General features: G+C 30.7%; 2 protein-coding genes, 1 long non-coding RNA gene and 1 pseudogene across 4 annotated transcripts; 2 read left to right on the top strand and 2 right to left on the bottom strand.

The window, feature by feature from the left end:
• Nucleotides 1–5,724: 5,724 nt before the first annotated feature.
• LOC143206123 (electron transfer flavoprotein-ubiquinone oxidoreductase, mitochondrial pseudogene) lies at nt 5,725–6,232 on the top strand (annotated as a pseudogene). The gene is made up of 2 exons (XR_013008144.1): nt 5,725–5,847; nt 5,903–6,232. The product of XR_013008144.1 is annotated as an electron transfer flavoprotein-ubiquinone oxidoreductase, mitochondrial pseudogene (transcript).
• Nucleotides 6,233–6,907: 675 nt separating this feature from the next.
• On the bottom strand, nt 6,908–7,893 carry LOC143206127 (non-structural maintenance of chromosomes element 3 homolog). The gene is made up of 4 exons (XM_076418995.1): nt 7,636–7,893; nt 7,363–7,578; nt 7,091–7,305; nt 6,908–7,036 (listed from the first exon to the last, which is right to left on the bottom strand). Exons 2-4 carry the CDS (start codon nt 7,508–7,510, stop codon nt 6,926–6,928), a joined length of 474 nt encoding a protein of 157 aa, XP_076275110.1. The 5' UTR covers nt 7,511–7,578; nt 7,636–7,893; the 3' UTR covers nt 6,908–6,925.
• A 3,662-nt stretch (nt 7,894–11,555) lies between these two features.
• LOC143206120 (uncharacterized) lies at nt 11,556–11,941 on the top strand. The gene is made up of 2 exons (XR_013008142.1): nt 11,556–11,679; nt 11,772–11,941. It is a non-coding gene; the product is annotated as an uncharacterized LOC143206120 (long non-coding RNA).
• A 3,802-nt stretch (nt 11,942–15,743) lies between these two features.
• LOC143206125 (non-structural maintenance of chromosomes element 3 homolog) lies at nt 15,744–16,817 on the bottom strand. The gene is made up of 4 exons (XM_076418993.1): nt 16,544–16,817; nt 16,270–16,486; nt 15,998–16,212; nt 15,744–15,943 (listed from the first exon to the last, which is right to left on the bottom strand). Exons 1-4 carry the CDS (start codon nt 16,775–16,777, stop codon nt 15,833–15,835), a joined length of 777 nt encoding a protein of 258 aa, XP_076275108.1. The 5' UTR covers nt 16,778–16,817; the 3' UTR covers nt 15,744–15,832.
• Between the last annotated feature and the right edge of the window lie 1,781 nt (nt 16,818–18,598).

Genomic DNA, 18,598 nt, shown 5'->3' with positions numbered 1-18,598 from the left:
CCCTATTACATTAACAATCTTGAAAAATATCGTTCCAAAGTGTTGCTATATTAATATACAATATATTTTTATTTAGAAGCAAACTACCAAAAAAATCATAAAACTAAATATATTATATATAAATCTAGGAAAGCATAAATTCGGTATACATTTTTGTCAAGGTCGCGCCTAGGACGACAGAGTCAGAACGTTAAAAAGCAGTCGAATGAAACTAGTAGAACCGAACATAGTAACTAAAAGTACACGACTCAAAAACAGTCGATAGTAAAAAGTAATACAATCAGTCGAACCGAAACTAGCGACTGATTAGCCATAGTTCCCAACGCTAATTATGTTCTAATAAAAAAGTGCATTTCCTTACTGCCCCAACTAAAATTGAATTAGTGTTGGTAACTATCGAATAAAAACAGTCGATTCGACCACTATTTTTTAAGTTAATCATGTTTCTCCCATAATAAATTTAAGTGAGTAATTTAAAAATGATGTTACTAACATTTGTCTTAAAAATATCTTCAATATATGCCCGAAAATATATTTGATTTATAATAATCATTGAAGTAATTTACGTCTGCATATTAAAGTATACGCAAAATATATCATGAGCTAACACTTACTAACCATTTTCAAATTCCATTTAATAAAACCTAAGTATTGAAACATTTAAAATTTATACATTATAACAAAGGCGTCATAAGTGAGATTATTTTTAAAATTGTAGAATAACAATCAGCGCACCTAAAAGCAAATATACATATATATTCTTATTCTTCCCTTTTATATAATAAACATAAATATGGAATATTCAATGAAGTAAAAACTGTTCGTATATTAAAAACTTTTAGTTTAATTTCTTCTAGTAATTTGATATACGTAAAATATTATCATAACAATTAAAATATACAACACTACTGTCTCTGAAGGTGATTTGATCGGTGGTACGAAAATGTTTCAATACATCAAGAATCAAGATTTCAGTTCACCATCAACCATTCCTGCACATTAAAAATACATTATAAACAAAATCAGTTTTAGAGCATTACCTTACCCCACGGTATTTTGATTTTTTTCATATAAAAACCATAAATCTTCACATTAAAAGCACAAATCAAATTAAATGCACTGTTATCCTGTTATTATTAAAGAAACCGAATAATAACGTTAAAAAGCAGCAATAGAACTGACATAACACAAAATAAATCCAATATTTAATTCAAATAAAACCTAGAATAGAGCGGAAAAAACGTTTAGAGTGGGGAGTTGAGAATTAAAGTGATATATGCAACCAATCCTACAAGCTAAAGGAAATGGCGTGAATTTCAATAATAAAAAAATCATGCTAAATGTCAAATCAACAAAATCAAAATACATGCACATTTATATCGTTTATCCTGATAAAACCTACCATTAACTTGACCCCTTATTACTTGACTCATTATATCCTGACCCCGACCCTTCTACAAAACCCTGGATCATTTATCCATAATTTTTGATTCATTATAATGAAGTATTTGGTAGATAAATCATATGAGAAATAAGGGAATTTTTTAAATTTGCTCATACATTCTGCAACCATACATATCACAAATTAATAGTTATAAAAAAGTTTATTTATTTTATAAAATATTTTTTCATGATAAACGATTTAATAGCTGGCTTAGTTGCCGCAGTAGTAAAGGCGACAGGATGGTCCCCCTGTTGCGATAGTCGCGAGTTCGAATTCTGCTGGGGCATGTAAGTAAATTTGTGATGTTTGTGAATGCCCTTAGGTAAGAGTACAAAATCCGACAAGGAAAATGATCCCAGTCACGCCAGTAACCAGGCTGGGTAAGACGGGATGTCTTCTGGGATAATTTCTAAGTTGGCCACTCGCCAGTCAGTAGGCTTAATAATAAACTAACTTTAAAAAAGACAAGAAAAAAAAAATTACTGTATAGTATTATAATAATTACATGCAATAACATGCAATTTATAATTTAATTTTAAACGAAGTAGTATTACTTTTATATTTGAATGTTCTGTGGATCTGTAAAAAAGAATGGAATTTTTCTATGAAATGGAATAATACCCCACAAATATTTTATTGTATTTTAATATGTTAATTGATATTTTTAAATATGTCCGCGGCCAGAAAACATATCGATAGAAAATAATTTTAAAAAATCAATATATGGGAGGAAAAAAAATACCGAAATCTTTAGTGCAATAACTACGGTATTAAAAAAAATAAACCAATATAAACCAAATCAATAGATTAGCCAAAATTATCTATATTTTTACTAATAATATCGATAGTTTTTATCAAGAATATCGAAATTTTTTTTACCCCCTACAGCTCTATATTATTATGTTAAGGTTAGTTCTAGTGTGTTTCCCCGGTTATATATGTTTTCTCTTTATATTATTTGAGTATGATTTGCTTTAATTGTATACTACTATTATTTTCCTTGTTAAGCTTAAGTTATGGATTGTTATTAAATGATATAAAAATATTTTTGGCGACAGGGACTCTATTGTTGGTAAATAGCATTGTTTATAGTTAATTCACTGGTATAAAAGGATCTATATCTGGGACGCTTTTAACTTTGAAGAATAATAGATACCTCATCGTGGTATCTTTATTCGGAAACGTGGAAAAATAATCCCTCTGTGCCAGAAACAAACCGAGTTTTAGGTTTGACTAGTGAACCAGCAGAAGACAAATCCGCATTAAGTTCTATTCACGAATTGCTGAATGTAATGATATTACATTTTCATATGAATTAATTAACGAAGAGGTATATTAATGTGAAATTATTAGATGCAATTATATATCAAAAATTTCATTGACCTCACAATACAGTTTTTACCATTGCTTTCTATTTAGGAAATGAAAATTAAGCAGTGGATGGTAAAAGCTTGAAGAATGCTCAAAGGAAAGCTGCACAGAGGGCTCTGAAAAATACAGAATATTAACATCATTCTTTGAAGATCAAAAAGAGTGAAAAGAACCTGAAGAAACACCTGTAGCTTTACTAAACAATTTAGCATTAAAGGTAGGGATGTCTGTACAATACTCTATAATTAATGATATTTTGGTATTCAATATTTATTCAATTCATATTCATATTCATATTCATAAGGTGCCTTTTAGGAACAAATAGAAGGCAAGACTGCATCACCAGACATTTCAGAGAAAAAATCTTATTTGCATAAACTGAATGACACGGTTCATTTTAATGATACTCTTCATGTTAGAAGAAATGATTCTGACACGAAGGGACCTTTCAAAGTCCATTTTAACGTCAACGACGTCAAATTTTATGGAGAGGCGCAAACGATAAAAAATGCTCGTAATGAAGCTGCATTGCAAGCTCTAAATTATATTAACAAAACAAGGAGGAGTTCTCATTTGAAGCAATGAGTAGACAATTTATTATAGAAAATGATGATTAAATAACTTACCTTTATTTCAGGTAATTGCAAAGAACAAAATCAAATGATAAAATTACCCATTTTTATTGTGTATGAAGCTGCTCAAAAACGTAATTTGGAGGTTAACTTGGAGATAGTCTGGGCCAGCCCATAAGAAATCATTTACAACAAAATGCACGGTTGATGATTTAGAAGTCGCTGGATCAGGAAGATCGAAAAAGGATCGCTTCTGAAAATGTTACCTGGTTTAGTGAATATTCCTGAGATTGAAGGGTAAACACACAAACAGCAAGAAAACTCTAAAACTCCTCTCCAGCAACCAACAAAGTCCAAAAATAAAAATAGGAAAACAAAATTGTAGACTATTTTCGATATGATTGATAGAATGTTTGACAATGTGGTAGATTTTGACAACGGTCTTATTGGTAAAGTACAAGGCATGTCAGAGGTAATTTAAATTAGTTTTTATGATATCAAGTGTATTTTTATAGTCTATTTTCAGGATGATGCCAATTCCAACAAATCTTAAAATTAGGTCACCTTTTAAACTTAGAAGTACAATATACTGAGTTCCTTGAGAATGAACAACACTACGCAGTCTTATGATTGGGAACAATATAAGTTTTTGTAAGAAATTATTGATACAGAGTTTTTTAAAGCCTTTTTCCTTACATTATTATTTAGATGTGCTTGAGTGAAGGCGTAAATATCAAAAATTCTCGTGACCTAGTAGCTAAATATGGATTGAATGTGCTCTTTTAACTAGGATTACTAGATAAATTTTTCGAAAATTCCACAGATGTCAGGTAATTTTATTTGGTTTAAATTCGCTCGGCAACCCAAAAAACAAATTTCTACAATCTTGTCAAATGTCTGTTTCTAAACAATCGGTCTTGCCGTATCATTTTTATTTTCCCACAATCTTATTACAGATGAAAATACACTTATTTAATATTGTAGTAATATTTTGGACATAGAATTATTCCAAGATTGATATATAGGAGACAATCAACATAGAAGATGAGAAAAAGGATTCTGAACTGTGACTTTATGTGTTATTTAGTATTATATTTATGTTATAAGACCGATTTTCATAAAATTACATTTATAGATATAAGTTACTTTGTTGGCAAAGGTTAATAAATAAAAATTGCACTGAGCTCAGTTTATTTTGATATATTTTGTTTGAACCTCTGAGTTGGACTTTGATTTTTTGAGTAAGGTATTTCTGTTACCTTTAATTATACAATTCCCTGTTAAAATAAAAGAAAATGAGTTTGCATTTAGGGAATTCGTTGAAAATATCTAAAATTTCATTTTAATTCGGAATATTTAATTAATTTGTCGAAAATAAATTTTATAAGATATTTTAAATTTTATAGCTTAAAATGATTATATGTAATGATACAATTATTGTCTGGAGCTTTATTTTATTTATAGTATATTGTGAAGTAACCTTTGAACTCTTAAATATAACTAATCATATTTTCTAGTCCAGCAGTTGGATTAAATAGGAATATATTCGGATCAATTTTCTAAGATAACACACTATATTTCATTCATCCAAGAGAAGAAGATCCAAGATGGAAAGGTAATTTTAATATAAAATGCACTATGATTCAGCTGTTTTTTCATTAAAACATAATTTATTCTATATTATTGCTATAATAATAAATAAAAAAGGTTCTATTTTTAACAACTACCATTTAAGTAAGAAAAGAAGACATCGTTATCCCGTAGGTTAATATTGGTAATTTGAGTGACATATTAAGAAAATTGTACAATATATATTATTATGAATTAAACATTATATATCCAATTATTTTATTGATATCATTTTTATTATTTTACCTGTCTGTCTATAAGTCTGATTATAAATATGCATAGAATTTGTCCGTATTAAAACAAAAAAATTGTTTCAAAGAGACTTGGCTTTGGCTTTATTCCTGTTACAGTCTGTTAATTCTTCTTCAATAGTCTGAAAAAATATATGCCCAGCTTAAAACACTATTTTTTCTACCACTTTAAGTATCTACACTATTTAAATTTATAATATATATTCTTCACAATTTCTGTCTGACATGTCATGCTAAAATTATTACTTACCTTGAAAGGATTAATTTTTCTTAAATTACACATTCTAGATGTAAACTGATATTCTGATAGTCGGCGATGGTCCAACTGGAATAAGCGCGACCATACGAGCCAAACAACTGTTGGACGCGGAAGGGAAGAAAATCAGGGTCGGTGGAATCGAAGTCATAGCACACTTGATCGGTGGTCTATACGGAACATAGATTTTTAGGTAATCATCGTCGAGAAGGCCCTATAAATGGGACTGGAAAGAGAAGGGCGCGCCTCTGAACACTCCCCTAACGGAGGATAAGTTCGGTCTATTACCTAGCACCGGTAGGATTCCGGTACCAGCCCTGCCAGGTTGGATTCTTTATCTTAAATCGATTTATATATTGAATAAATGATATTTCGTCAGGAACTCCGATGTTTAATCACGGGAACTATATCGTCCCGCTGGGACACGTTATTCAGTGGTTGGGAGAGCAAGCTGAGGCCGTGGGCCCGGGTTATGCACCTTCCGAAGTCCTGTACAACGATGACGGGAGCGTTAAAGATATCGCGACGAATGATTCAAACATAAACCGGGTGCGCGGAGCACACCATCGGCTGGCCCTTGGATAAGAACACCTACGGAGGATCCTTTCTGTATCATTTAACGACGAGGTATCCCTGATCGCCGTCGGGTTTGGATTACATCAATCTGTACCTGAGCCCGTACAAGGAATTCCAAAAGTACTGAATATCCAAAGATCGGTAATGCGGTAATGTTCGTTTCTTCGCAGGTTCAAACACCATCCGTTCATAAAGCATCACTTCGAAGACGGCAATAGGATCTCACCAGGGCACCGGCAGTTTTCACAGTATCCCCAATCTCACTTTTCCTGGAGGATGCTTAGTAGTCTTTGCCACGGGTTTTATTACCTTGCCGAAAGTTAGTTAAAAGGATTGTACCTAATGAAAAATTAGAGCATTACACAAAAATAAGTTTTTTTTATTAATGAATTGTTTAAAAGTTCATAAAATAATCACCCAAATGTCATCAAAACACAACTGGAATCTTTTAAAGTCAACTAAAAGCGTACATATAGTGTATAACACAAATTATGTTATGCAACACTTTAAACTCGCAAAATCCTGTCAAACGAAACTTAGGCATCTTCGACGGACTCGAAGATTGTTATTGTCCCGCTGGTGTGTATGAGTTTGTGTCACTCGATTCTGGAGAGGGCCATCCACCGTAAGACGTGCAACATCAAGGACCCCAGCCAGAATAACTGGGTGGTCCCAGAAGGAGGTCGCGGCCCAGCTTACAACGCAATGTAAGGACCAATGAGATTTAACATTTTCCTATATCTTTTTATTTATATTGTATTAGTTAAGAAGATACAATTTTTGTATACAAATAAACTTTATATTGTAGTTCTACCAGTATCGGTGACTAGCTTGATTCATCCCTTGTTTCTTCCTTTAGCTCTTCTCTTTCTTTGAACTGATTCTCGGCCGCTCTGTAATGTTCTGGCCAGTCTTTTGGTTGCTTATTTCCATACATCTGTAAATCAATAATAACCTGACAATGTGCTTATAAGTCAACTGAAATAGTTACCTCACACACGAACTGTAAAACCTTCATCTTTGAGATTTCAATTTCAGCTCGAATCCCCCATTGGAAAGTTTGTATTTTCGTTTTCTCATCAAACTCACAGTGAGGGTAATAATTCTTTATCAAGGTTTCTCTTATATATTCTTTGACTTTACCGAAAAATGGATGCTCAACTTCTACATCAATATCCAAGGACTTCAGGAAACTATAAAGGGATTCTGAAATAATAAATCAACAATATAAAAACAATAAAGGAATGGTATCGTAGAGCTCACTGTCTGATACTGGCGCGTTTGTCATAAATATATGGGATAAAATTAATAGAGTCAGTATCTTGTGAGCAGCATTTGGTACATTTGAACCAGTTTCATAACTAGAAACACATTCTTCCTCTTCATCGGAATAATTTACAGAAGGCAACATACTAATTAAAAAAAAATTTTTTTTTTCATTTTTACATCATCATATTCAGTAAGTGTGTAACCATATATCTAAAAATGTATGCAAAACAATATCAACAACATCCATATAACAATAATAATACCAACATTTTCCAGAACCTTAATTGCTTGTTGTATAACACTATCCACGCATTGGCCCTTTTTGTGAATTACATTTTGATTTAATTCGGATCTGGTATAAAATGAATTTTCGTCAGCTTTAAGAATAATGTACCTGACTACATCATTGATTATATTTTCTGTATTTTGATCCGGTACGTCTGGATCAGTCTGTGATTTGGTTTTATGAGACCCGCTAACTGATCTTCGCTTCTTCGACATTTTTACGACTTGAAGAACTTTAAAATCGTGTATCAGCTATCTCCATACAGCACTATCAACACAAAAATTTAAATAACTAGCCGCTAGGGATGCAGAAAAAATATCGATATTTTTTTGTCGATATATCGATATTTTTTAGATGATATAATTTCAGAAGATTAAGTACAATTAAAAAAAACTTTCAAATCGGAACTTACTTTTAAACGTTTAGTGAATTCTGGTACTTAATTTTAATGGTTTATCAAAAATACCGTTATTCCTTAAGAGTTTTAGAAAAAAATATTTTTTAGGCTAATATTTGACTATGTTTATTTTCAATTAAAAATATACATACATTTTTTTGTAATATATCGATATATCTTATACTTATTGCAAAAAATATGGATATTTTTTCCTTCGACATATCGATATTTTTTGTGGCCAACATGCCTACTAACCACTACAAAATATGCAAAATCTAATGCACGGCTTGGCTTTTTATTTTAATTCTTAATGTCAGACGAGTATGTTCGATCCCTTTCCTATATAAATTGTAAGAGAGGAAAGGACGGATATAATTGCTTGGAGCAATTAATTTAATATTTGCTTATATTTTACAACCTTAGTATACGCGAGACGTATTCCTTCACGTACTAACTTTAAAAAAGAAAAAGAAAAACATTACTGAATACTATTAATATATCTATAATACTTACATTTTAAAGGAAGTGGAGTTACTTTTATATTTGAATGTTCTGAGATGAATTGCTATTTTTAAACAATATACTAAATAAATATAAACAATACAATACAACTTAAACTAAACATGTATTACTATGTGATATATAACATGTATTACAATAACCATGAATTAAAAATGATCGCACAATAACTACTAGAGCTTTTTAAAATAAAATTAATGCTTTATTTATTATCGGACAGAAATATTTTCTAACAAAAACCGAGGGTGTTAGATACACACCAAAAAGTCAATCAAAAGAAATATTACCTATTACTTATTTGTCATTCACAATTTTAATTTTTTACCCTATTACATTAACAATCTTGAAAAATATCGTTCCAAAGTGTTGCTATATTAATATACAATATATTTTTATTTAGAAGCAAACTACCAAAAAAATCATAAAACTAAATATATTATATATAAATCTAGGAAAGCATATATTCGGTATACATTTTTGTCAAGGTCGCGCCTAGGACGACAGAGTCAGAACGTTAAAAAGCAGTCGAATGAAACTAGTAGAACCGAAAATAGTAACTAAAAGTACACGACTCAAAAACAATCGATAGTAAAAAGTAATACAATCAGTCGAACCGAAACTAGCGACTGATTAGCCATAGTTCCCAACGCTAATTATGTTCTAATAAAAAAGTGCATTTCCTTACTGCCCCAACTAAAATTGAATTAGTGTTGGTAACTATCGAATAAAAACAGTCGATTCGACCACTATTTTTTAAGTTAATCATGTTTCTCCCATAATAAAGTTAAGTGAGTAATTTAAAAATGATGTTACTAACATTTGTCTTAAAAATATCTTCAATATATGCCCGAAAATATATTTGATTTATAATAATCATTGAAGTAATTTACGTCTGCATATTAAAGTATACGCAAAATATATCATGAGCTAACACTTACTAACCATTTTCAAATTCCATTTAATAAAACCTAAGTATTGAAAAATTTAAAATTTATACATTATAACAAAGGCGTCATAAGTGAGATTATTTTTAAAATTGTAGAATAACAATCAGCGCACCTAAAAGCAAATATACATATATATTCTTATTCTTCCCTTTTATATAATAAACATAAATATGGAATATTCAATGAAGTAAAAACTGTTCGTATATTAAAAACTTTTAGTTTAATTTCTTCTAGTAATTTGATATACGTAAAATATTATCATAACAATTAAAATATACAACACTACTGTCTCTGAAGGTGATTTGATCGGTGGTACGAAAATGTTTCAATACATCAAGAATCAAGATTTCAGTTCACCATCAACCATTCCTGCATATTAAAAATACATTATAAACAAAATCAGTTTTAGAGCATTACCTTACCCCACGGTATTTTGATTTTTTTCATATAAAAACCATAAATCTTCACATTAAAAGCACAAATCAAATTAAATGCACTGTTATCCTGTTATTATTAAAGAAACTGAATAATAACGTTAAAAAGCAGCAATAGAACTGACATAACACAAAATAAACCCAATATTTAATTCAAATAAAACCTAGAATAGAGCGGAAAAAACGTTTAGAGTGGGGAGTTGAGAATTAAAGTGATATATGCAACCAATCCTACAAGCTAAAGGAAATGGCGTGAATTTCAATAATAAAAAAATCATGCTAAATGTCAAATCAACAAAATCAAAATACATGCACATTTATATCGTTTATCCTGATAAAACCTACCATTAACTTGACCCCTTATTACTTGACTCATTATATCCTGACCCCGACCCTTCTACAAAACCCTGTATCATTTATCCATAATTTTTGATTCATTATAATGAAGTATTTGGTAGATAAATCATATGAGAAATAAGGGAATTTTTTAAATTTGCTCATACATTCTGCAACCATACATATCACAAATTAATAGTTATAAAAAAGTTTATTTATTTTATAAAATATTTTTTCATGATAAACGATTTAATAGCTGGCTTAGTTGCCGCAGTAGTAAAGGCGACAGGATGGTCCCCCTGTTGCGATAGTCGCGAGTTCGAATTCTGCTGGGGCATGTAAGTAAATTTGTGATGTTTGTGAATGCCCTTAGATAAGAGTACAAAATCCGACAAGGAAAATGATCCCAGTCACGCCAGTAACCAGGCTGGGTAAGACGGGATGTCTTCTGGGATAATTTCTAAGTCAATAGGCTTAATAATAACTCGCCAGTCAATAGGCTTAATAATAAACTAACTTTAAAAAAGACAAGAAAAAAAAATTACTGTATAGTATTATAATAATTACATGCAATAACATGCAATTTATAATTTAATTTTAAACGAAGTAGTATTACTTTTATATTTGAATGTTCTGTGGATCTGTAAAAAAGAATGGAATTTTTCTATGAAATGGAATAATACCCCACAAATATTTTATTGTATTTTAATATGTTAATTGATATTTTTAAATATGTCCGCGGCCAGAAAACATATCGATAGAAAATAATTTTAAAAAATCAATATATGGGAGGAAAAAAAATACCGAAATCTTTAGTGCAATAACTACGGTATTAAAAAAAATAAACCAATATAAACCAAATCAATAGATTAGCCAAAATTATCTATATTTTTACTAATAATATCGATAGTTTTTATCAAGAATATCGAAATTTTTTTTACCCCCTACAGCTCTATATTATTATGTTAAGGTTAGTTCTAGTGTGTTTCCCCGGTTATATATGTTTTCTCTTTATATTATTTGAGTATGATTTGCTTTAATTGTATACTACTATTATTTTCCTTGTTAAGCTTAAGTTATGGATTGTTATTAAATGATATAAAAATATTTTTGGCGACAGGGACTCTATTGTTGGTAAATAGCAATGTTTATAGTTAATTCACTGGTATAAAAGGATCTATATCTGGGACGCTTTTAACTTTGAAGAATAATAGATACCTCATCGTGGTATCTTTATTCGGAAACGTGGAAAAATAATCCCTCTGTGCCAGAAACAAACCGAGTTTTAGGTTTGACTAGTGAACCAGCAGAAGACAAATCCGCATTAAGTTCTAGTCACGAATTGCTGAATGTAATGATATTACATTTTCATATGAATTAATTAACGAAGAGGTATATTAATGTGAAATTATTAGATGCAATTATATATCAAAAATTTCATTGACCTCTGCACAATACAGTTTTTACCATCGCTTTCTATTTAGGAAATGAAAATTAAGCAGTGGATGGTAAAAGCTTGAAGAATGCTCAAAGGAAAGCTGCACAGAGGGCTCTGAAAAATACAGAATATCAACATCATTCTTTGAAGATCAAAAAGAGTGAAAGGAACCTGAAGAAACACCTGTAGCTTTACTAAACAATTTAGCATTAAAGGTAAGGATGTCTGTACAATACTCTATAATTAATGATATTTTGGTATTCAATATTGTTTAGTTAAATATAGACATATAAATAAGGTGCCTTTTAGGAACAAATAGAAGGCAAGACTGCATCACCAGACATTTCAGAGAAAAAATCTTATTTGCATAAAATGAATGACACGGTTCATTTTAATGATACTCTTCATGTTAGAAGAAATGATTCTGACACGAAGGGACCTTTCAAAGTCCATTTTAACGTCAACGACGTCAAATTTTATGGAGAGGCGCAAACGATAAAAAATGCTCGTAATGAAGCTGCATTGCAAGCTCTAAATTATATTAACAAAACAAGGAGGAGTTCTCATTTGAAGCAATGGGTAGACAATTTATTATAGAAAATGATGATTAGATAACTTACCTTTATTTCAGGTAATTGCAAAGAACAAAATCAAATGATAAAATTACCCATTTTTATTGTGTATGAAGCTGCTCAAAAACGTAATTTGGAGGTTAACTTGGAGATAGTCTGGGCCAGCCCATAAGAAATCATTTACAACAAAATGCACGGTTGATGATTTAGAAGTCGCTGGATCAGGAAGATCGAAAAAGGATCGCTTCTGAAAATGTTACCTGGTTTAGTGAATATTCCTGAGATTGAAGGGTAAACACACAAACAGCAAGAAAACTCTAAAACTCCTCTCCAGCAACCAACAAAGTCCAAAAATAAAAATAGAAAAACAAAATTGTAGACTATTTTCGATATGATTGATAGAATGTTTGACAATGTGGTAGATTTTGACAACGGTCTTATTGGTAAAGTACAAGGCATGTCAGAGGTAATTTAAATTAGTTTTTATGATATCAAGTGTATTTTTATAGTCTATTTTCAGGATGATGCCAATTCCAACAAATCTTAAAATTAGGTCACCTTTTAAACTTAGAAGTACAATATACTGAGTTCCTTGAGAATGAACAACACTACGCAGTCTTATGATTGGGAACAATATAAGCTTTTGTAAGAAATTATTGATACAGAGTTTTTTAAAGCCTTTTTCCTTACATTATTATTTAGATGTGCTTGGGTGAAGGCGTAAATATCAAAAATTCTCGTGACCTAGTAGCTAAATATGGATTGAATGTGCTCTATTAACTAGGATTACTAGATAAATTTTTCGAAAATTCCACAGATGTCAGGTAATTTTATTTGGTTTAAATTCGCTCGGCAACCCAAAAAACAAATTTCTACAATCTTGTCAAATGTCTGTTTCTAAACAATCGGTCTTGCCGTATCATTTTTATTTTCCCACAATCTTATTACAGATGAAAATACACTTATTTAATATTGTAGTAATATTTTGGACATAGAATTATTCCAAGATTGATATATAGGAGACAATCAACATAGAAGATGAGAAAAAGGATTCTGAACTGTGACTTTATGTGTTATTTAGTATTATATTTATGTTATAAGACCGATTTTCATAAAATTACATTTATAGATATAAGTTACTTTGTTGGCAAAGGTTAATAAATAAAAATTGCACTGAGCTCAGTTTATTTTGATATATTTTGTTTGAACCTCTGAGTTGGACTTTGATTTTTTGAGTAAGGTATTTCTGTTACCTTTAATTATACAATTCCCTGTTAAAATAAAAGAAAATGAGTTTGCATTTAGGGAATTCGTTGAAAATATCTAAAATTTCATTTTAATTCGGAATATTTAATTAATTTGTCGAAAATAAATTTTATAAGATATTTTAAATTTTATAGCTTAAAATGATTATATGTAATGATACAATTATTGTCTGGAGCTTTATTTTATTTATAGTATATTGTGAAGTAACCTTTGAACTCTTAAATATAACTAATCATATTTTCTAGTCCAGCAGTTGGGTTAAATAGGAATATATTCGGATCAATTTTCTAAGATAACACACTATATTTCATTCATCCAAGAGAAGAAGATCCAAGATGGAAAGGTAATTTTAATATAAAATGCACTATGATTCAGCTGTTTTTTCATTAAAGCATAATTTATTCTATATTATTGCTATAATAATAAATAAAAAAGGTTCTATTTTTAACAACTACCATTTAAGTAAGAAAAGAAGACATCGTTATCCCGTAGATTAATATTGGTAATTTGAGTGACATATTAAGAAAATTGTACAATATATATTATTATGAATTAAACATTATATAACCAATTATTTTATTGATATCATTTTTATTATTTTACCTGTCTGTCTATAAGTCTGATTATAAATATGCATAGAATTTGTCCGTATTAAAACAAAAAAATTGTTTCAAAGAGACTTGGCTTTGGCTTTATTCCTGTTACAGTCTGTTAATTCTTCTTCAATAGTCTGAAAAAATATATGCCCAGCTTAAAACACTATTTTTTTCTACCACTTTAAGTATCTACACTATTTAAATTTATAATATATATTCTTCACAATTTCTGTCTGACATGTCATGCTAAAATTATTACTTACCTTGAAAGGATTAATTTTTCTTAAATTACACATTCTAGATGTAAACTGATATTCTGATAGTCGGCGATGGTGCAACTGGAATAAGCGCGACTATACGAGCCAAACAACTGTTGGACGCGGAAGGGAAGAAAATCAGGGTCGGTGGAATCGAAGTCATAGCACACTTGATCGGTGGTCTATACGGAACATAGATTTTTAGGTAATCATCGTCGAGAAGGCCCCATAAATGGGACTGGAAAGAGAAGGGCGCGCCTCTGAACACTCCCCTAACGGAGGATAAGTTCGGTCTATTAACTAGCACCGGTAGGATTCCGGTACCAGCCCTGCCAGGTTGGATTCTTTGTCTTAAATCGATTTATATATTGAATAAATGATATTTCGTCAGGAACTCCGATGTTTAATCACGGGAACTATATCGTCCCGCTGGGACACGTTATTCAGTGGTTGGGAGAGCAAGCTGAGGCAGTGGGCCCGGGTTATGCACCTTCCGAAGTCCTGTACAACGATGACGGGAGCGTTAAAGATATCGCGACGAATGATTCAAACATAAACCGGATGCGCGGAGCACACCATCGGCTGGCCCTTGGATAAGAACACCTACGGAGGATCCTTTCTGTATCATTTAACGACGAGGTATCCCTGATCGCCGTCGGGTTTGGATTACATCAATCTGTACCTGAGCCCGTACAAGGAATTCCAAAAGAACTGAATATCCAAAGATCGGTAATGCGGTAATGTTCGTTTCTTCGCAGGTTCAAACACCATCCGTTCATAAAGCATCACTTCGAAGACGGCAATAGGATCTCACCAGGGCACCGGCAGTTTTCACAGTATCCCCAATCTCACTTTTCCTGGAGGATGCTTAGTAGTAGCTTTGCCACGGGTTTTATTACCTTGCCGAAAGTTAGTTAAAAGGATTGTACCTAATGAAAAATTAGAGCATTACACAAAAATAAGTTTTTTTTATTAATGAATTGTTTAAAAGTTCATAAAATAATCACCCAAATGTCATCAAAACACAACTGGAATCTTTTAAAGTCAACTAAAAGCGTACATATAGTGTATAACACAAATTATGTTATGCAACACTTTAAACTCGCAAAATCCTGTCAAACGAAACTTAGGCATCTTCGACGGACTCGAAGATTGTTATTGTCCCGCTGGTGTGTATGAGTTTGTGCCACTCGATTCTGGAGAGGGCCATCCACCGTAAGACGTGCAACATCAAGGACCCCAGCCAGAATAACTGGGTGGTCCCAGAAGGAGGTCGCGGCCCAGCTTACAACGCAATGTAAGGACCAATGAGATTTAACATTTTCCTATATCTTTTTATTTATATTGTATTAGTTAAGAAGATACAATTTTTGTATACAAATAAACTTTATATTGTAGTTCTACCAGTATCGGTGACTAGCTTGATTCATGCCTTGTTTCTTCCTTTAGCTCTTCTCTTTCTTTGAACTGATTCTCGGCCGCTCTGTAATGTTCTGGCCAGTCTTTTGGTTGCTTATTTCCATACATCTGTAAATCAATAATAACCTGACAATGTGCTTATAAGTCAACTGAAATAGTTACCTCACACACGAACTGTAAAACCTTCATCTTTGAGATTTCAATTTCAGCTCGAATCCCCCATTGGAAAGTTTGTATTTTCGTTTTCTCATCAAACTCACAGTGAAGGTAATAATTCTTTATCAAGGTTTCTCTTATATATTCTTTGACTTTACCGAAAAATGGATGCTCAACTTCTACATCAATATCCAAGGACTTCAGGAAACTATAAAGGGATTCTGAAATAATAAATCAACAATATAAAAACAATAAAGGAATGGTATCGTAGAGCTCACTGTCTGATACTGGCGCGTTTGTCATAAATATATGGGATAAAATTAATAGAGTCAGTATCTTGTGAGCAGCATTTGGTACATTTGAACCAGTTTCATAACTAGAAACACATTCTTCCTCTTCATCGGAATAATTTACAGGAGGCAACATACTAATTAAAAAATAAATTTTTTTTTTCATTTTTACATCATCATATTCAGTAAGTGTGTAACCATATACCTAAAAATGTATGCAAAACAATATCAACAACATCCATATAACAATAATAATACCAACATTTTCCAGAACCTTAATTGCTTGTTGTATAACACTATCCACGCATTGGCCCTTTTTGTGAATTACATTTTGATTTAATTCGGATCTGGTATAAAATGAATTTTCGTCAGCTTTAAGAATAATGTACCTGACTACATCATTGATTATATTTTCTGTATTTTGATCCGGTACGTCTGGATCAGTCTGTGATTTGGTTTTTTGAGACCCGCTAACTGATCTTCGCTTCTTCGACATTTTTACGACTTGAAGAACTTTAAAATCGTGTATCAGCTATCTCCATACAGCACTATCAACACAAAAATTTAAATAACTAGCCGCTAGGGATGCAGAAAAAATATCGATATTTTTTTGTCGATATATCGATATTTTTTAGATGATATAATTTCAGAAGATTAAGTACAATTAAAAAAAACTTTCAAATCGGAACTTACTTTTAAACGTTTAGTGAATTCTGGTACTTAATTTTAATGGTTTATCAAAAATACCGTTATTCCTTAAGAGTTTTAGAAAAAAATATTTTTTAGGCTAATATTTGACTACGTTTATTTTCAATTAAAAATATACATACATTTTTTTGTAAAATATCGATATATCTTATACTTATTGCAAAAAATATATATATTTTTTCCTTCGACATATCGATATTTTTTGTGGCCAACATGCCTACTAACCACTACAAAATATGCAAAATCTAATGCACGGCTTGGCTTTTTATTTTAATTCTTAATGTCAGACGAGTATGTTCGATCCCTTTCCTATATAAATTGTAAGAGAGGAAAGGACGGATATAATTGCTTGGAGCAATTAATTTAATATTTGCTTATATTTTACAACCTTAGTATACGCGAGACGTATTCCTTCACGTACTAACTTTAAAAAAGAAAAAGAAAAACATTACTGAATACTATTAATATATCTATAATACTTACATTTTAAAGGAAGTGGAGTTACTTTTATATTTGAATGTTCTGAGATGAATTGCTATTTTTAAACAATATACTAAATAAATATAAACAATACAATACAACTTAAACTAAACATGTATTACTATGTGATATATAACATGTATTACAATAACCATGAATTAAAAATGATCGCACAATAACTACTAGAGCTTTTTAAAATAAAATTAATGCTTTATTTATTATCGGACAGAAATATTTTCTAACAAAAACCGAGGGTGTTAGATACACACCAAAAAGTCAATCAAAAGAAATATTACCTATTACTTATTTGTCATTCACAATTTTAATTTTTTACCCTATTACATTAACAATCTTGAAAAATATCGTTCCAAAGTGTTGCTATATTAATATACAATATATTTTTATTTAGAAGCAAACTACCAAAAAAATCATAAAACTAAATATATTATATATAAATCTAGGAAAGCATATATTCGGTATACATTTTTGTCAAGGTCGCGCCTAGGACGACAGAGTCAGAACGTTAAAAAGCAGTCGAATGAAACTAGTAGAACCGAAAATAGTAACTAAAAGTACACGACTCAAAAACAATCGATAGTAAAAAGTAATACAATCAGTCGAACCGAAACTAGCGACTGATTAGCCATAGTTCCCAACGCTAATTATGTTCTAATAAAAAAGTGCATTTCCTTACTGCCCCAACTAAAATTGAATTAGTGTTGGTAACTATCGAATAAAAACAGTCGATTCGACCACTATTTTTTAAGTTAATCATGTTTCTCCCATAATAAAGTTAAGTGAGTAATTTAAAAATGATGTTACTAACATTTGTCTTAAAAATATCTTCAATATATGCCCGAAAATATATTTGATTTATAATAATCATTGAAGTAATTTACGTCTGCATATTAAAGTATACGCAAAATATATCATGAGCTAACACTTACTAACCATTTTCAAATTCCATTTAATAAAACCTAAGTATTGAAAAATTTAAAATTTATACATTATAACAAAGGCGTCATAAGTGAGATTATTTTTAAAATTGTAGAATAACAATCAGCGCACCTAAAAGCAAATATACATATATATTCTTATTCTTCCCTTTTATATAATAAACATAAATATG

Source organism: Rhynchophorus ferrugineus, unplaced genomic scaffold (assembly GCF_030347505.1).
Source record: "Rhynchophorus ferrugineus isolate W39M unplaced genomic scaffold, kcgeb_rfMv2 rfM555, whole genome shotgun sequence".
NCBI lineage: Eukaryota > Metazoa > Arthropoda > Insecta > Coleoptera > Curculionidae > Rhynchophorus > Rhynchophorus ferrugineus.
The sequence above is the reverse complement of the archived record's forward strand: the minus strand, read 5'-3'. Positions and strand labels throughout refer to the sequence as shown.

Bases quoted from the DNA above. Each gene is read 5' to 3' on its own strand.
- LOC143206127 (XM_076418995.1), bottom strand. From the start codon at position 7,510: ATGTTGCCTTCTGTAAATTATTCCGATGAAGAGGAAGAATGTGTTTCT. The intron at 7,306-7,362 runs GTGAGCTCTACG...TTATTATTTCAG, and splicing joins AAACGCGCCAGTATCAGACA to AATCCCTTTATAGTTTCCTG. The intron at 7,037-7,090 runs GTAACTATTTCA...ATTGATTTACAG, and splicing joins TTTTACAGTTCGTGTGTGAG to ATGTATGGAAATAAGCAACC.
- LOC143206125 (XM_076418993.1), bottom strand. From the start codon at position 16,777: ATGTCGAAGAAGCGAAGATCAGTTAGCGGGTCTCAAAAAACCAAATCA. The intron at 16,213-16,269 runs GTGAGCTCTACG...TTATTATTTCAG, and splicing joins AAACGCGCCAGTATCAGACA to AATCCCTTTATAGTTTCCTG. The intron at 15,944-15,997 runs GTAACTATTTCA...ATTGATTTACAG, and splicing joins TTTTACAGTTCGTGTGTGAG to ATGTATGGAAATAAGCAACC.